This window comes from Sinocyclocheilus grahami, unplaced genomic scaffold (genome assembly GCF_001515645.1).
Source record: "Sinocyclocheilus grahami isolate Dianchi unplaced genomic scaffold, SAMN03320097.WGS_v1.1 scaffold149.1, whole genome shotgun sequence".
Taxonomy (NCBI): domain Eukaryota; kingdom Metazoa; phylum Chordata; class Actinopteri; order Cypriniformes; family Cyprinidae; genus Sinocyclocheilus; species Sinocyclocheilus grahami.
In genome coordinates, this window is record NW_015505328.1 from 2,386,340 (window position 1) to 2,404,209 (window position 17,870).

The window sequence follows — 17,870 nt, forward strand, 5'->3', positions numbered from 1 at the left end:
TATGGAAAGCCATTTTAACATTTAACCTATAAGCTGTACTAGTATCTATTTTCATGGTACATGATGATCATGGTACAGCATTTATTTGAAATATAATTAATTTGTCATAAGTATAAATAACTTTACTGTCACTTAAATCAATTTAAAGCAACCTTGTTGAATAAAAGTATTAATTTATACATATATATGTTTTTATATTACCCTAGACTAAATGGTAATGTATCACATTTTCCATAAAAATATGAAGCATAAAAGTCTTCAGCACTGATCAAAATCAGAAATATTTCTTGAGCAGAAAATCAGCATATTGGAATGATTTCTAAAGGACCAATAGAAAGGCACCATAAAAAAACAGTCTTTTAAGCAGAGCATTGTGTCATATGGACTGATATTATGGTAGGTATTTAACATTATATTAAACTGTCCTTTTAAAAGAGATGTGTAAAAATTCTTCAAAATTATTTACTATTTGTCATATAAACCAGAAATGACTAATTATAATTTTAAAAAGTATGTCAGTCATTCATTAATGTTAATTATAATAATTACAATAATAAAAAAATTGCATTTTTATTTCTGAATTGTGTTATATGTTAGCTGGTGGGTTTATGGTGTGGTGGGCCGCTCTGCCAGAAAGTCCAGGGCCACTTTTTAGCCCCAGTCCGCCCCTGGCAAGCTGTCTGTCAGTGTACAGTTATACTGTTACAGTTATACAGTTATACAAAATACTGTTGTGGAAAAGGATAAAATGCGATTATTTTAATATCTCTGACAAAAAAGATATCTCTGCAAGCAGAGCTCTACAGTTTTGACAATCATTTTAGCAGTTTTGGGATTTCACTGCATTGTCAAAGATGCCAAATTAACAGTTGTGCCAGTCAAGAGTATGAAAATCATACACTATACAAAATATGCTAATATTAAATACATATGTTCAGATTAACACTGACAGATTGAAAAGACGTTACACTATTCAAGGGCTGAAATAAGTAAAAAGGAATAATTGGATGTGATAAAGCTTTGTGATAAGAATTTGACAATATCCTTGAAGTTTTACATTTTATATTAAAGGGGTCATATAATGCGATTTCAAGTTTTCCTTTCTCTTTGGAGTGTTACAAGCTGATTGTGCATAGATAAGATCCCTGAAGTTGCAAACTTCAGCTGATGTGAGCTTGATTACCGTGACCAACCAAAACTAACACTATATGTGTGATTGCTTTATAAATGTAACAATAGTAATAATTTAATGCACAATGCACTCACAGTACCATTTTACTTAAGGCATGGATATTTAACATGGATATTTAAATAATTGAATAAACGAATAATACATTTTAAAAAAATACTTTTTTGAGCAAGTTAAGAAAAGTTCAAAGGTTATGTGTTTTGTGCTGTTTTCTCATTTGATTTTGTCACAAATTTACAAAAAGAATGTTTAAATGTAACAGCTGTTTTTAGAGAAGGAAATAAGGGTCCAGCATATGAAGAATACACAGAAGGCAATGAACCAAACATATATTTGCCATAACTGTTCATAACTGTGGATTTTGAACATGTTCTTTTTATTATTAAAGGTCTCTTTATGTATTCTTCATATCAACAATATGAGTGTGTTTCAGGCCAGTTGATGGAGCTGTTACTTGCCAATTGGGCCAGCGCTTACGTTCTTACGTTCCAATGTTTTGTTGATCTGCATTGTGAAAAAGCGTGGAAAAAGACACCTATAATTAAAAATAATTTTAGTGAATTTTATCCTTTAAACTAAACATTTTTCTGCTTTTTTTCTGAAAAACTTAATGATAACAATAATAATAATACCCTTTTTCTTTCATTTCTTTATTAAACTATTTCATGGAAAGTTCCCGCTGTGGCCACTTACCCAACATACTCTGTTATTGGGGCATGTTGTTGCAAAATGTCAACGTGTTTATTGAATAAGTCTTTTTTTCTGTGTAATAACTTTTTTCTCTTGCGTGTGTGTGTGTGTGTGTTTTGTGTAGCAAAAACAGACTTGCAAAATATAATTTACCCTAAGCACTAGTGACTAGAGTAAAAACTAACCCCTTTCTCCCATTTCAACCAAATATTCCAAAGAATATTGATTAGGCCTTTACTGTACGTCAGATTTTCAGATTCTCAGACCTGCAGATGACATATTCAAACATAAATAAATAAATTTCTAAACTTTCTCTTTCAGATTGTTCAATAAGTGCTGGAGTGATGGTGCAGTTTCACTAATAAGGCTTCAGTTTCTCCCCAACAACCACCTTGACAACGTCATACAAACACGGGGCCACAATGTCCAGATAAGCACAGTCTGCTTAAAAAAACACTTCTACTATGAATCACATCTGTCGTCCATCAGTTTTACCCCTTAGTGTCTGTGAAAGAATGTCTTGGATAAACACAGGGACAAAGACATCAAATATTTACGAAGAGCGACATTAAAATTGTATAAGCTTAAACAACCATATGTCTCTCTCGTACTCCTCAGCGTGAAATCCTCACAAGAATATTTTCTCAGATTTACGATGTGGACAGTATTTGCTGTTTTCTCTCCTGTCCCATCCCCAGTGCCTTCACAGAAATCAGCTCTGATTTATATCAAACTCATTCAGAATCCTTTGAAATACTTAAGCAATATGCTACGACTTCAACAATGACAGACACAGATATAATCAACAGTTTGCAGCAAAGGGAGGAATGTTTTTGGCTTCTAATGCAAAATTAATATTCACTGAATATAATAGCAATCACCAGTATATCAAATTATAAACATAATTCCTTACAGGTGCAGCATCCACATTTTCTATAATTGCTCCACTGTGTAAATTAGCCAACAATGGAGCTGTATGTGAAGGGGTGATGTTTGTAACATTTGAAATGCAAATACTGGCCTCTCTCAGGCTTCTCCAGAAGTTCTGAATGAAGACCCTAATTAAAGCCTGAGGGACACATGGCAAAACCAACTCTCTCCCTGTGACACGTCAGACACGAGAATGATGAATAAATTACCATGAGAAGATGAAAAAGGGTTCATTTCTCAAAAGTTGAAAAATCTGCACTTGTTTGGGGCCAGATAACAAAAAGTCTGCAGTCTTTTGATGTACGAGAACACTTTTTGAGAATTGGATACACTATAGCAATGGGTTTGATTACCATTCTAATTTGGAATTTTGGGCAGTTTGCGATGATTAATGACAGATTTTCCCACTCTGGTATACAATATTAATGGTGAGCGAGTGTTTAATAGACATGTTTATGTAGCCACACCCTCATATAGATCATATGTTCACTGCTCTAACCAAGATCTCTTCCATTTCCTCTTGTCCGCTCTTGTTAAGTGATGTTTAAATGGTAAGAAAGAGGGCTGAGAGGTCCACAGCATGAATGTGAGAGCTGATGTCTCAAAAGCCCATAGTAATTAGCCTTTTTCTACACTGACATCAAGAATCCACTGAGAAGACTGTCAGTCAGCCTCCTACGCACTAATATTCCAATATTCACCACAGAAATAACCATTATTAATGTTTCAAAGTTCACTCTTCAACTTCTCAAGGCATCACCCTGTGAAGTCTTTGCTCTTGTGGGCTCATTTCTATAGCTGCCCTGAGATGAAGTTTCACTAGTGGAACTGTAAAAGAAGGGTCTAAACATATCAAGTTGATGTACGTTAAAGTGCAAATAGCAAACTTTCATCTATCGCTGTCTCTTTCTTTCTCTTTCTATCATTCTCTCCTCTTTGTGTAGCAGCGCTATCTTAGATGTCTTTGTTTAGGGTACAAAGTCAAATCTTTGAGAAAGACAGAATGTGGGCGATACTGCCTTTCGAAATTTTGGACCAAACTATACGATACGATACGATACAATACACTTTATTGTCAGACTGAGTCTGAAATTTGTCTTACGTTACAGCAGGTTCACTCAAAGGTACAATACTTTATCACATAAACAACACAGAATGCAGAGCTTTCACACACACATAAAAAAAGAAAGAAAGAAAAAGAACATTTACTTTTTATGTGAGTTATTCAGCGCTAATACAGCTTGATGTACAAATGAATTCTTTAACGTAATTCAGCTGTATCTTGGGACCTTATATCGTCGATTAGATGGCAACAATACAAATTCATTATACAACACATGATTAGGTTCAGAAACAATGTTATTAGCTAATCTTACAAGATTATTATGGTAAGATAGTTCATATACTATAGAAGATAGTTCTATAGTAAGTACTACAGAGAAACACTCAATATATCCATCCATCCATTTAGCCATCATTTCTTCTTTCCTTCCATCATTTATCTATGCCTAGAGAATGAATAAATAACATGATGAAATCATACTGCTAAATTCAAATTGGCCAGAGACAAACTCACTCAGTACTTGTTGTAGGCATATATCATACTTGTAAAGGTATTTCAACTGTAAGCTTTATTTTGTTACAGTCATTTACACATAAGTGCTAGTGAAAGTAAAAAAATCGTGAATAGTGAAAAAAAACAGTGTTAAAATAAACACTGAAAAGAAAACATAACCTTTCATACAGAATTTGACAATGTGTTTTATTCATGTCAAATATATTTTGTGTAAACTATACATTTTACTATAGTTACTCGGTTATTTTCGCAAGTCACCAGTTATTAATTTTTTTCTGTTTTACGGGAGAAGTAGATGAATTTTTATGTAAATCTGACAGACTCCCTGAGTGTGTTGATGCATAAGCAAACATGATCCATGGCTCATTCGGACTTAATCAACTAATGTGATCATTATACAGCTATTTAAAAGACAATCCCGAAATCAGATTTCACAAACCATGAACCAATTTTTTTAACATTTTGAATTAAAAGAAAACAAATGAAACCGATACATCAGCGGCATTGTGCTGCTTCATTATATTTTTTTCTAAAAAGTTTAAAATAAGCAGTTTAACTTAACTACAGCTTAACTAACATCTTAACTACAAGTTGCTGCAAAATGCCAACACGTTTGCTAATCAAAAATCAGCACTTAATAGGCTTTATTGACATCACTATGAAACACATGAACAACCTTTGTAGCCAAGGGGGGAAAAAACCCTGGAAATATAAACTGAGAAATAATTGTGACAACTAGCCCCGGTTATACATGTCACATTGATGATCACAAACAGCTGCTCACTGCTGTATAAGGAAGTATTTGTTTTTTATTTTTCCAAGTCACTTTAATCTTACAAAGAGAGCAACAGGGTGCTCTTACATCTGTTACTAATGAAATGTCACCATGTACTCATGCATGACGTGTTCATGCATTTCTTCCTGTGTCCTGTGTGCTTAATGATTATTCAGTTAATCCACCCTCTGTGTATTACAGGTGATTAATGACTAACAAATATGTCACATGTTGACTTTACCTGATAGGTCTGAGTCTTTATGCCAGCATAACAACAACATGTTGAACCCCCAATCGATACTGTTCTTTGACAAAAGCTCTGGCAGTTCATCCACCGAGCCAATCAGACTCATGCACTCAGAGTCTGATAACTTAATACGAGTCAATCCGGCACTGCTTATTGATTAGTCCATTTCTACATTTGCTTTTCTGATCATTAATCTAATTTGTTGATAAAGAAAGGGCGGATAGGAGATGGTGGTGGTGATGGAAAAGAGGACATTCCACTGAAAACGCTGAGAGATGGAAAGATTAAGGGAATTTCAGATACTCCAGGCATGGCTTAATTAAATACGTGTGGTGAGGGTACAGGTGCACATTAAGAAGGCAAGAGACAAGCCATCTGCTGCTACTGCAAGACATGCCAGGAATGAAATATTCATAAGCCCACAGACACACACATACAAACACTCATGCACTTTAAGATGGGCAGACACTGGCTGACAGCCTCACATGCACTTACACACTTGTATAAGCACAGCAGAGTGTATACATATGCATGTGTAAGTCACTCGCACACACTCACATTTTACAAAGCCTCAAACCAATTGGTGTCCTGGGCAAAGTGTGTTTGACTTGTTTATATGCACTTCAGCATAAGTCCCCGCTGTGGCCAGAGCTTTATCTCATTTACATTTTAGTCAACAGCCAAGAATATGTGCCTCATTTTAGCCTCTTTCAATTACACTCCAGTTGTGACTTCAATAAGTTGAAACCCTCACTCAAAGCAATTCAGACTGAAATCGTTGATAAAGCCTGAACTCGTATAAGCCCGGAAAACAATAATAACCTTATTGGCTGTGTCCTATACCTGAATATCGGTTAAATGTTTGACTGACAGAGCTATAGATTTGTCTAATGACAAATCAAATGGGACTACATATGCATCCCATCCAGAAATGAAAAAAAAGATATAATAATTTAGAACTAATCCTGAAGGATCCTAATGGGATTCTTCTCATGATATGTCAACATAACACAATACAAAAAAAAAAAACTTTTAGAAGACAGTTTGATAAAAATCCCATTAGGAATCCTAATCACATTAAAAAAAAATTATTGTTTCCCCAATAAAAGAAATACGGAAACGTCTGGAAGACATCATGACTTGTAATGTGCCTTCTGTCCATCTGATTTCACAGTCATCCACTAAATAAACAAATCAGTATTAATCGTTTGACAGCACTAGTTTTTACATATGATCCTTTTTAATTTAGAAACAAATAGAGCTACATCCTGACGTCACAAGAAAAGAAGTGTCGTGTTACTAAACATGACAGAATCAGAAACAACAGTATAAATGAAAATAGCCCAACAACTCTACCATATTAATTATTCATGCTTCAGTGCATGCTGGGAAATGGATTACACCATAATCATTTTTTTTTTACTGTAGGTCTATTTGAACTCAAAAAATGCATTAAACCAACTCACCTGCTGTGCTTGTTGGTTCGACGTCAAACATCTGAGAGAAATGTAAGAAAAAAGCTGCTTTGAGATGCATTACTTGTGTTCCTGCAAACCAAACATGTTCACCCTACCAATCCGCTTACCTTCAGCACTTTCTAGGAAAAGATACATGTGAACTCATGAAATAAAGACAATTATGTATGATGTTGATGATATATAATTGTATGATATTTATCAATGTCATACATTAGTAACAGGAGAGCAATGTTTTCAATCATCTCAAACAATGAATTAATACACTTCCCTATACACAGGAAAGCCGTGTGTGATAATGGCAGTCATTCATAATCTACTAAGCACTGCCCTTGATAAAGCACACTATTCAAACACCAAGGGGCCAATTATCCTGAATAAGGGCCTATCACTTGTGTCAACAATGTACAATCGGTTTTGACATTGACATTTGTTTTGCTAGGTTGCCATTAAAAATTGAAGCCTAGAAGATTATGAACTATGGAATGAGAGAGACAATACTGTATGTAGGAAAGCAGGAGGTTTTGTTTTATGAGGTCACGAAGAGGAAGATGTGAGTATATAACTGCAATTCCCTATAAGTCTAAAAAAAAAGGTCCCTTGGACAAATGGAAAATCAGACACAAACTGATTAGGGAATGACGTCATTTAATAAATATTTTTTGGAGAATTGTTTCAGAGCACTGAAGTGCAAAATACTCCATGTTTGTACATTTCTACATTCCTTGAGAATAATGTACATTAAAATGCTCCCAGACATTTCATGTTGGCATGGAAATTGTAGACACAGTTTCCCACAAACTCTTGAAATGTTTTTAGATATTAACTGACTGAGGCGTGTCATACATGCATATTGTTCTGATGTCAACTTCAGTTATTCACTGAAGATTGAAATACAATGAAATGCCATGAACCATCTGCCCATTCCTTCAGAAAACATCCTCATTTCATCTGTCTTGCTCTCTCTTTCCATTTCCCACCAGGAGCACCATCATTCTCTGCCACAAGGTTTTAGAAAAACACTCTTTTTTTTTACCCATAACAATCAAGCAACATTTTATTCTGCAATAATTTTTTTTTTTTTGGAAGTTGAATTCTAAATCATTTTGGCTTAAAATGACCATGACGCATGTGTTTCCTACCAACCCCCCTATTTTAAAGGAATATCAGATCTCTCATGGAGCCCAGATTCATTCATAATTCAGCATATGCCCATTGTATCTTCCTTGCGTATCTGACTCGCTCTCCCCTAAGAGAGCCCCTGGAATGAAGCCATTACTGGGATGACATTCACACCAGGGATGGGGGTTTCCTTCAATCAGATCAATATGTCATAGAGAATGTATGTCTTTCAGGGTATTTTTAAAGCTAAATATATATTTTTAATGAAGCTGGCAGACAGTGATCAATTGATCACCACAGAAATTGTGGAAATAATTCAATTTGTGAAATCTTTCAGCTATACTATGCTTTTTATGCATTATTTAATTGTATTGAAAAGTTGATGAACTACTCTTACTAAGAGTCTCAGAATTTATCATTAGAATGTAGAGTCATTTATGTGGCAATCAAAGCACTCAGTCTCAGAGGGGGTCAAACTGCACTAAGACTGAATCCAGTGCGCTTAAATTACAGGCTGAACTTCCTCACATGGCCCGACTCTACAGGGGATTTCCTGCCCTGAATCACAAATACAAAGCTACTGTAGCTCAGGAAATTCAGATTTTAAAAAATATGGCTGATAATTAACAAGAGGAAAACAAAGCTTTTAGACAGTGCAGATAAAAAGTGCAAATCTAAGAGCAGATTGAAGCAGAATACAGAGCTGGTAAAAGCCTTGTATACCTGTATTGTTTAGACAGCTGAGGTAAATGAGTTTATTAACCTTGTGTTTCACTCTTGAGATCTCTGTTAGCTGCTTGTGGACAGATATTGGCATGAGAGTGAGTCATGATTTGATCCACTTCACATCCTCCTCTGGAGTTTTCACTCAAGCGTTCCCTTTGTGTATACAGGCGCATCCCTTCATTATTATATCAAAAGCCTGATTAACTGAAAGCCCCTTGGAAACTCTAACACAATTGACTGTCATTTATTTTATTAAAAACAAGCATCAGCCACTGATTGTTGCCCAAATCCTACGCAAGCCCTTTAGCTGCCTGTCAGGTCAAACTTATTCAAGCTGGGGGGTAATTCATCATAATGACACCGCAATTGTGATTTAGGATTCAACCCTATTCACTGATGGTAATGGGAAAAGTACAGCTGAGGCATTAAAGTCGATGTAGTATCTGGAAATTGCTCATACTATTACATGGATCTCCTGTCAGGAACTTGTATAGACATTTAATGCTGGTGGTTGGCAGGTTTAAACACATGATTGATTGACTCAAGAGCCAGAAGCATTTTTATTTCATTTTATTAAATTGCTGCTGTCAAAGCTATTTCTTGGCTCACCAGAGTTTGTAAAAATAATTTTTAACATAGACTATTCTATGCCATTACATTTAAGCCAAATGTATATATGAAAGATAATGTGAAAACTGCAAAGACAGGTAAAAACTTTACTGTATGGTATGGTAAGGTAAGGTATTTTGCTTTGTTTTATGTTTGTGTGGTAATACTAAGATTGCCAAGGCTTTGCCAGAATCTTGAGAATGTGCAAGACTGTTTGCTTGCGCATATGCAGATTACGATTTGCTACAACACTGTGTGACTTATGAAATATGTTATGCTTATAGTAAGTAGCGTAGTCCCTTTCATTAGCCAGAGGCTTCAATCAATATCATTGACTTCCTGCACCTTTTAAAGACGACTTAACACATCTTAACACCTCCTAGGATAATGGTTTTAATTAGATTCAGCCAACATCCTAACAATATAAAACATATACAGGCTGAGGGATAAAGAGAAAAATCTTTAAATATTCAGACATTGCAGAGAAGGGAAAACCTGTAATGCATTTTGTTTGGGTGGTGGAGCTCAGCATTATTAAATATTCATAGATTGATAGATAGGGATACTTTATGAATCCCCAATGGCAAACTCATGCAACCTCTCAGCTGGCTAGGAAAGCAGAGAGTAATTTTCATTGCAGAGATTTTGTCATTGTACTAAACTCAAAGAAACTAGCACAAATTATGAATTTAACCATGGGGAGTTCATAAAAAAATAAAAGTCTGTAAAAGGCCAGTGATGTTTAAACTGCCTTTACAAGCTTTGAGATCAAAGGTATCAGTGCTGTTTTTGATGTTTAAATGTTTTTTTTTTGTTTTTTTAGATGGTAAATGGCCAATGTGTCTATTAATATTAACTTTGATTAGTAAAGATGTAAAACAAAATCCTCCCCACTCCACAGAATCAATACTCTGCCTACCAAAAATACAGCAGATTTACGCAAGCAGCCTCGCAGGGGCCAGATTTGATAATTGTCTATCTATCCTCTCGTTAACATGCTTTTTGCAATGCCGATGAGGAAGAGGACAGGTGCCTCTTTCAGCACGACCCAGCTGGCTCTTCAGTCCTAATTCATCCTGCTTCAAGTGTTATTGGCCAAGCTAGAGGTAAATCACACAATAAAACGCTGCAAAATAGGATGCCGTTTCTTATACAGCACCCTACACAAAGATAATTACAGTGGCGTCATAGTAATGCTGGGGCGTTTCCCATTGGACCAAATTGGTGATTGCAGACAAAAGTGAACTAAATTAGTTTGTTCCCCTTATCAAAGCAGATTTTGTTATCACAAGCATGTGCTTTGACCATTTAAAAGTTAAAGATAAATGAAACACAGCCGCCATGGAGTATCATTACAATCAAAGAATCCGTAGGGTCCGTAAACAGAAAGGTGATATATTTTTTCTCATTTAAATCTCAATATGATTGTAAAGGTGACAAAGAGTTGCACATTAAAACATACATTTGTTTAGTTGTGAATTATTTAGTGTTTACCAAAGGACGTTGTATATGGTTTATCACTGTGACATCAGGCAGTGTGTGTTTTATTGTCACACTGAACTGTTGTGCTCTGCTTTGATCCTTCAGCTGTAGATGAAATGGATAAATGTGACACTAGCAAAGCATAAATCAATTATTCAATTCTCAGAGATCATTTAGACGAATGCAATGTACATTTTCAAAGACCAGTCAGAAGTAGATGTTATTGAGGGAGGGACTTTCCTATTCTATGTATTTGATTGGACAATTCTGAATGAATTCTAAATGAATGAATTGGTGCTAGAGTCATCAATATTTTTGGTCCATTTCCACTGAAAGGAAACATTAAATCTGCTAGATTTTAATTTTGTTAACTTTCAGGAATACACTAGAATATATATGTCTACACAACTCTTTGATTTCACAAGATCTTGCATTAGACATATGTCTGTCAACTTTTTGCTTGGTCCTCTCCCTTCACAGCTAACATCTGTAAGTAACATGGACACTTTACTTGGTCTTTTCTGGTCTGAAATGTGGTAATTAAGTGTCATTAATTGACATGCCCCCCCAGTATGTAATTACAGACAGAGAGAGGGACAGCAGCAAAGAGAGAAACAGCTTTAAATTACTCATTCATGTGTGCAGTGGAAAGTTTAGCCGTCTTGTAAGAAGCATTGATTTACATAGGTCATCCTCAATTACTCTGGAAGGATCTTTGGTAATGGTGCTGGTTTAATTTCTTTCCAGAAGACTGTGAGGTGAGCATAATTACATCTGCCGTTTAACCTCCTAGCCCTCGATTTAGAGTTGACCCTGTCATGACAGACTCCGATCAGATTAAAATACGATGAGGATCAATTAATGCGACAGGCGGAATTTCTGCATGGACTGCGGTAATTGTTGCAAACGAAGTAATGATTTGCACAGGGCTTGGTTTGACACGACTGATCATGGCAAAACTTTCTGGCAAGACATTCTGATCTATCTGTTCTTTAACTTAAGTTTTTTTTTTTTTTATAAGTGTCTTGTGCTAAGGCAACATTTGGTTTGGTCAAATATACAGTAAAAACAGTGTCCATTGTTACATTTTATTACAATTTAAAAGAATTGTTTTCTATTTTAATATATATTTTACATCTAATTTATTCCTGTGCTGGCAAAGCTAATTATCCGCCAGTCTTCAGTGTCACATGATCCTTCAGAAATCATTTTTATATGTCAACAAGCTTGGTGCTCAAGAAACATTTCTTATTAACAATAATTGTAAAATACTAACATATTATGTGTGATTAAGAGTAATCATTTCTGTCTTTACTAAATGTTTATTGCCTATCCATTAAATAATTTTAGCCATTTTGCCATTTTTGTTGAGAAGAATAAAAATAGAACAGGAAATGAAGGGGAAAGAGAGGTGAATGGAAAACGTTGCAAGCCAGATTTAAACTTTAGCCACACCTCTGATCGATAATAAAACCTCTTGAGCCTTGACTAGTGCTGACTAAAAGTGTTGATGTCTTGATGAACTTTACTGTAAAAATCTCCTTATCAAACACAGGTTGCGAGTGGATCTCATGTGTGACCATCCTTCACACCTGGAGTAAAGAAGTCAAGCAAATTGAAGTGCAGGTTGCCTTCACACTACAACGGGCTCCAATCACACAAACACCTCCCACACGCCAGCCAATCAATTCTCATGCTTCACAGCACCTCCCACGCAAGTGTTCCCACACCGACCACACAAATGTTACACCCCGATAACCAAATGGAGAGAGGGAGAAAGACTGAAAGACAGGTGGACAGACAGAGATGAAGTCCTTCACAGCTGTTTTCTGTGAAAACAAATTAAAGTACCCCATGAGTACTTCAATTGTCACCTCATAAAAGCTTTTTTAAAAAAAGATGTCAAATATGAGAAGAGTTACAAAAAGGATGGGATAGACAGCCAAGAATAAGCGGGATGGCAGACGAAATGTACCACACTTTTTTTTCTCATGTTTTTTTGGCCACACTTTTCTATAATGAAAGGGTATGAGCACATCAAGGTCCAAGGCCCAAAACTGCAAAAAAAAAAAAAAAAACTAACACCATAAAATTATGCTTTTATGGTGTTATCTTTCTCATTTTGAAGCTTAATAGCTTGATAAATTATAGTGAAACCTGGATATTCTTCAGAGAAAGTCATATGGAGCAACATGAGAGTGAGTAAATGATGACAGTTTTAATTTTTAATTTAAGTTCATGCAGGAAACACTGTTAGAGCTCCATAGATCAACTCTGATAACTCCGTAATCCCATTACTATGCAAATGACAGGGATCAATTGTTATTGATCATGCAGGTTATCGCAAAATGAATCGGTTTGATTTTTTTGTCCAACACCACAGTCTCCGTTCAAGGAGTGTCTGCGTACAAGGGTTTATAAAAGCAGTGTGACGGCAGAAGATAAAGAAGTCTTAGAAGAATGACTTCAAAGAAAGGGGAGAAGGAAACGGATACATTGAACTAAAAACTAACACCATAAAATTATGCATTTATGGTGTTATCTTTCTCATTTTGAAGCTTAATAGCTTGATAAATTATAGTGAAACCTGGATATTCTTCAGAGAAAGTCATATGGAGCAACATGAGAGTGAGTAAATGATGACACAGTTTTAATTTTTTAATTTAAGTTCATGCAGGAAACACTGTTAGAGCTCCATAGATCAACTCTGATAACTCCGTAATCCCATTACTATGCAAATGACAGGGATCAATTGTTATTGATCATGCAGGTTATCGCAAAATGAATCGGTTTGATTTTTTTGTCCAACACCACAGTCTCCGTTCAAGGAGTGTCTGCGTACAAGGGTTTATAAAAGCAGTGTGACGGCAGAAGATAAAGAAGTCTTAGAAGAATGACTTCAAAGAAAGGGGAGAAGGAAACGGATACATTGAACTAAAAAGAAAATGGCCTTGAGACAGGTGTTTACATCATACTAAGTGTAAAAGTACTGGTGCTGAAACACGTCCATAAAGTTCTATACGTAAAGCTGTAAGTTACATAAAGAGTTACTGTATATAAAGTTTGTTTAAAGATAGCTCTCAACCTTTTCTATAGCTATTAGATTCAGACACTTGTGTGTCTACTTTGGCCCACACCTGAACAGAGAGTACAGGTGAGGCTGGTGCCATGATGGCGGCCATTCACTTACACAGCAAGAGCTGAAACATCCAGCATATCTAACACGTGGAAATGGCATACAAATTACATGTTTGGTTTTTCCACACAGATACGGGTTAAATTAGCTTTAACTAATTTAACTGCTTACCTCATTCATGCAACAATTCTTTGCGCCATTTTGGAAAATGCGCCAATTTACCTCAGTTTACCTTTGCTTTTATTTAATGGTTGCTTTAACATGTTAAATGGTTGTCTGTGTAATTGAGTTTCAAATTCATAATGAATGACAATTAAAACGGTTTAATAGAACACTTTAATGATTTAAATATAAAAGAAGGAATTGTAGAACAATTCTGTGATTCTAAGAGAAAGCAGATGCAAAAATAGCATGATGTACATATGTATATGCTTAAACACTTTCCATGTGCATGCATGTCTGTGTAAGTGTGTGAGTGAATGCATGTGTGTGCACGTCACAGCTGGGTATATAAGTGCCTCTCTCCCTCCTTCCTGAGAATACCCACTTTCATTCTCCTCCAAGCTCACAAAACAGAATAAGGTAAGAGATCCTATCTATCCATCTATCCTAATCTATTCTTTAACTTTAGAGTCAAACATTAGTGTAAAAGAAGATCATTGTAAACAGTGCTTGATAACTTTCTTGTCTTTCTAAAATGATTTGCTTAATACTTTTTATCTATATAGACTTAAAATGTGTCTGAAAAAGTCTGAAAAAATAGCTAATTTGTTACATCAAATAACTGTATTTTCCTTGTTATTTTCTACTATAGTCAAATAAATTAGTTTATTGATTACTGATTATAAAATATTGATATTGATTAAATTTAAAGGATAAATCAGTTTTTTTAACTTAATTACTTAAATTTACATTTTGTGTAAATAAAACCGAATTAAAATAAGAATCAAAATGTTATATTTATAGTAAAATTAATAATGAAAAACGGTATATCAGATATCAGAATAAAATTAAATAAACTAAACTGTATATCAGTAACAATACAAGTAAATATATAAATGTAATATTAATAATAATAAAATAAACAATAAAATAAAACACATTAAATTGTATGGCAGTAAAAACAAACAATATGCACATACATTTAATATTAGTAATAATAAAAATAATAACATGTAAAAAAATACATTTAATATTAATAATAATACAATTTATAATACAATTTAAAAAGAAAATGCATAAAAGTGTATGGCAGCAAAAAACTAGGAAGTCTTAGAAAAGGGATTTCTTTTAACATGCTTGCCTCTCTCTGCTCCTCCTCTAGTTCACATTTGCAGGATGAACAGCGGGGTGTGCGTGTGTGTGATCCTGGCTGCGCTTTCTGCCTCCTGTTTGGGTCGGCCCCGCTCCTCTTCCCCTGACACTGATGACAGCCCTCTCCCCTCGCAGCTGGACACCAGTTTAAGTGGGCACCACCGTGTCGTCCGCTCCACCAGCCTCACCCTCAAACAGCAGCCAGCAGACACCGACCCAGACACCCGTGCCAACCTCAGCGAACTGCTAGCCAAACTCATCTCCAAAAAAGGTGAGAGACACTTGAACAACTGACAATGATCCACAATGACAGAAAGAATAACAATGGTTTTCAATTGTCTTGAAACCAAAAAATGTAGCTTCAGCAAATGCTTGGTTTTCTGCACAGTAACCAGGACAGAAACTCAGAATGAGTAACAGTGAAACTAACTCATACCGCAGTACATACATAAATGGACAACAGGAAGAGCTGGAAGGAGAAGCAGACAAATCTGCTCTTTCTCTTTGTTTCCATCTCTTCTGCTCTCCCTTTCCTGTTTGCCTTTCATGCTTATTTTTTCTCAGTGTATGTCCTCGTGTATGAACGCAGTGTTTCTTTTGCCTTCATTTGAAAACTAGCCATGAGCTCAGCATTTCCTTTAAAAAAAAATCGTATTTTTTAAAATAAGTGCTAAAAAATCTAAAATGCAAATTGGCTTATTCTTCGCTACACATAAACACAGAAATACTCAATAAAAAAAAGTACTACACACATTTAGAGCAAGTTCATTTTTAGGAGAACAACAACAGGATGGTAAAATAACAAACAAGCAGGTAAAATCATTACATGAAACTACAGGTTTCCGCATTATGAAAGGAAAACCTTTGTCACGCACTATACAGTAGCTCCAGGTTAGCGTTGCTGGGCACTGACAAACACAAACACAGCCAAGTGAAGCATGTTTATGCCCGAGGTGTACGAGGGGCGGATATTTTTGGGTCAGGTGTGCACCATTAAATTGCATAACCACTCATTAGGGCGTCTCCTATTCAAAGGGGATCTAACTATTATCATTCCTAATCGCAGGAACAGGGAATTGCACCTCTGAACATGCAAGCTCAGTGTGACATGACATTTGATTAAACACTACATTGTAAAAAAGGAGCATTTGTAATATGTGTTTGTGTATGTGGATCAGGTTTTTCATACATTATAGTGACCAAATATTCCCACAAGGATAAAATGGGGAGTGTTTATGGTCCCCAAAAGGAAAATGGTTTAATAAACAGATAAATAATGTCTAAAAATGCAGAAAGGTTTTCTTCAAGAGTTAAATTTAGGCTAGGGGCAAATAATATCATTAGCCCAGTATTTAAAAAAAGCCAATGGAACGTCCAATGTGTGTGTATGTGATGAAAACATTCAGTGTGTGTGTAGTGGGAACTAACTGATCCCATTAATGAGAGTCCTAGTTTCTCACCAAGGTCAGCTCTCTCTCTCTCTCTTTTAATAATTGTGAGTAGGAGGTGCAAGCTTCACACATGTCAGCATGCCACAACAAGTCTAGAACTTGTACAAATTTCAAAGAAATGATAGTATGTATAGTGTGTTAAAAGTCTCCCATCTGTTGCAAACAGTATCACACCCTTGACAACAGATTGAACGACACCTAACATGCTGTATGTAGCTGAAACGTTGCCCAAACATTGCCACACACAGTAGCATGCCACTCAACTCGATCATTTTTTTTCAATCATGTCAATTAAAAATAATTATAACAATTAACAGCAAGTCAAGAGAATCCTGACTGTTTAAATGCCATTTTGACACATCTAATAAAAAGCAAGAGTTCACACTGTCATCTTTTTTGTTGTTTTTTTATGTTTGCCGTTAACATCAATCGCTCAATTAAGTATGATTTATGTTTTAATGGGTGACAAAACTGGCTACAGTGCCAGATTCATTGATATCTTGCCATTTAGAACAAGGTTTTATGTAAGAGATGTTAGAAAGTTGTGTCTAAAAGTGATGATTTATACTGTACGTTTTTGAATGGAACTAAATCCAGAGATGTGTATATATAGAAATCCACTTTTTCTACATATAGTCACAACTAGTTATACATTTAGGATGTTAAGAGATTTTGCATTAACTTCTTTCTTTCTTTCTCTCCTAGGTTCTGTTCGTCGCAACTCCTCCATGAACAACAGAGCAAACAGCATGAACCACCGGATAAAAGATCGGGATTACGTGGGCTGGATGGATTTTGGCCGCCGGAGTGCTGAGGAATATGAATACTCATCATAAAATCCATATCACCTGCTTCCTCATCTACAAATAAAGAGTATATTTATTACTACTATTGTTATTATTATTTTAATGTAAATTTGTTAAGAAACCAGTATAATGCAATATACACATATGCCTAATTTTGCAAAAAAAAAAGACAAAAAAGTCTCAAAGTATTGTTGTTGTTTTTCAGTCTTGTCATTTTATTTTATTTGACACACATGCGGTGGATTTTGCATAAAGAGAAACATTAAGCTGATGTGCTTGTCAGATTCATGAAAATACAGTTTTCAATAAATCAGGTCAGCATTCAACTTTGGCCTTAAATCC

The 17,870-nt window shown here is 35.3% G+C and overlaps 1 protein-coding gene across 1 annotated transcript; it reads left to right on the forward strand.

Moving 5' to 3' along the window:
• Positions 1-14,472: 14,472 nt before the first annotated feature.
• Positions 14,473-17,870, forward strand: LOC107592091 (cholecystokinin-like). The gene is made up of 3 exons (XM_016281462.1): positions 14,473-14,539; positions 15,282-15,542; positions 17,428-17,870. Exons 2-3 carry the CDS (start codon positions 15,296-15,298, stop codon positions 17,556-17,558), a joined length of 378 nt encoding a protein of 125 aa, XP_016136948.1. The 5' UTR covers positions 14,473-14,539; positions 15,282-15,295; the 3' UTR covers positions 17,559-17,870.

What these genes read in the sequence shown, in the direction of transcription:
- LOC107592091 (XM_016281462.1), top strand. Translation starts at nt 15,296, where the DNA reads ATGAACAGCGGGGTGTGCGTGTGTGTGATCCTGGCTGCGCTTTCTGCC. An exon ending in CAAACTCATCTCCAAAAAAG is followed by an intron (nt 15,543 to 17,427) that starts GTGAGAGACACT and finishes TTTCTCTCCTAG; the next exon opens with GTTCTGTTCGTCGCAACTCC.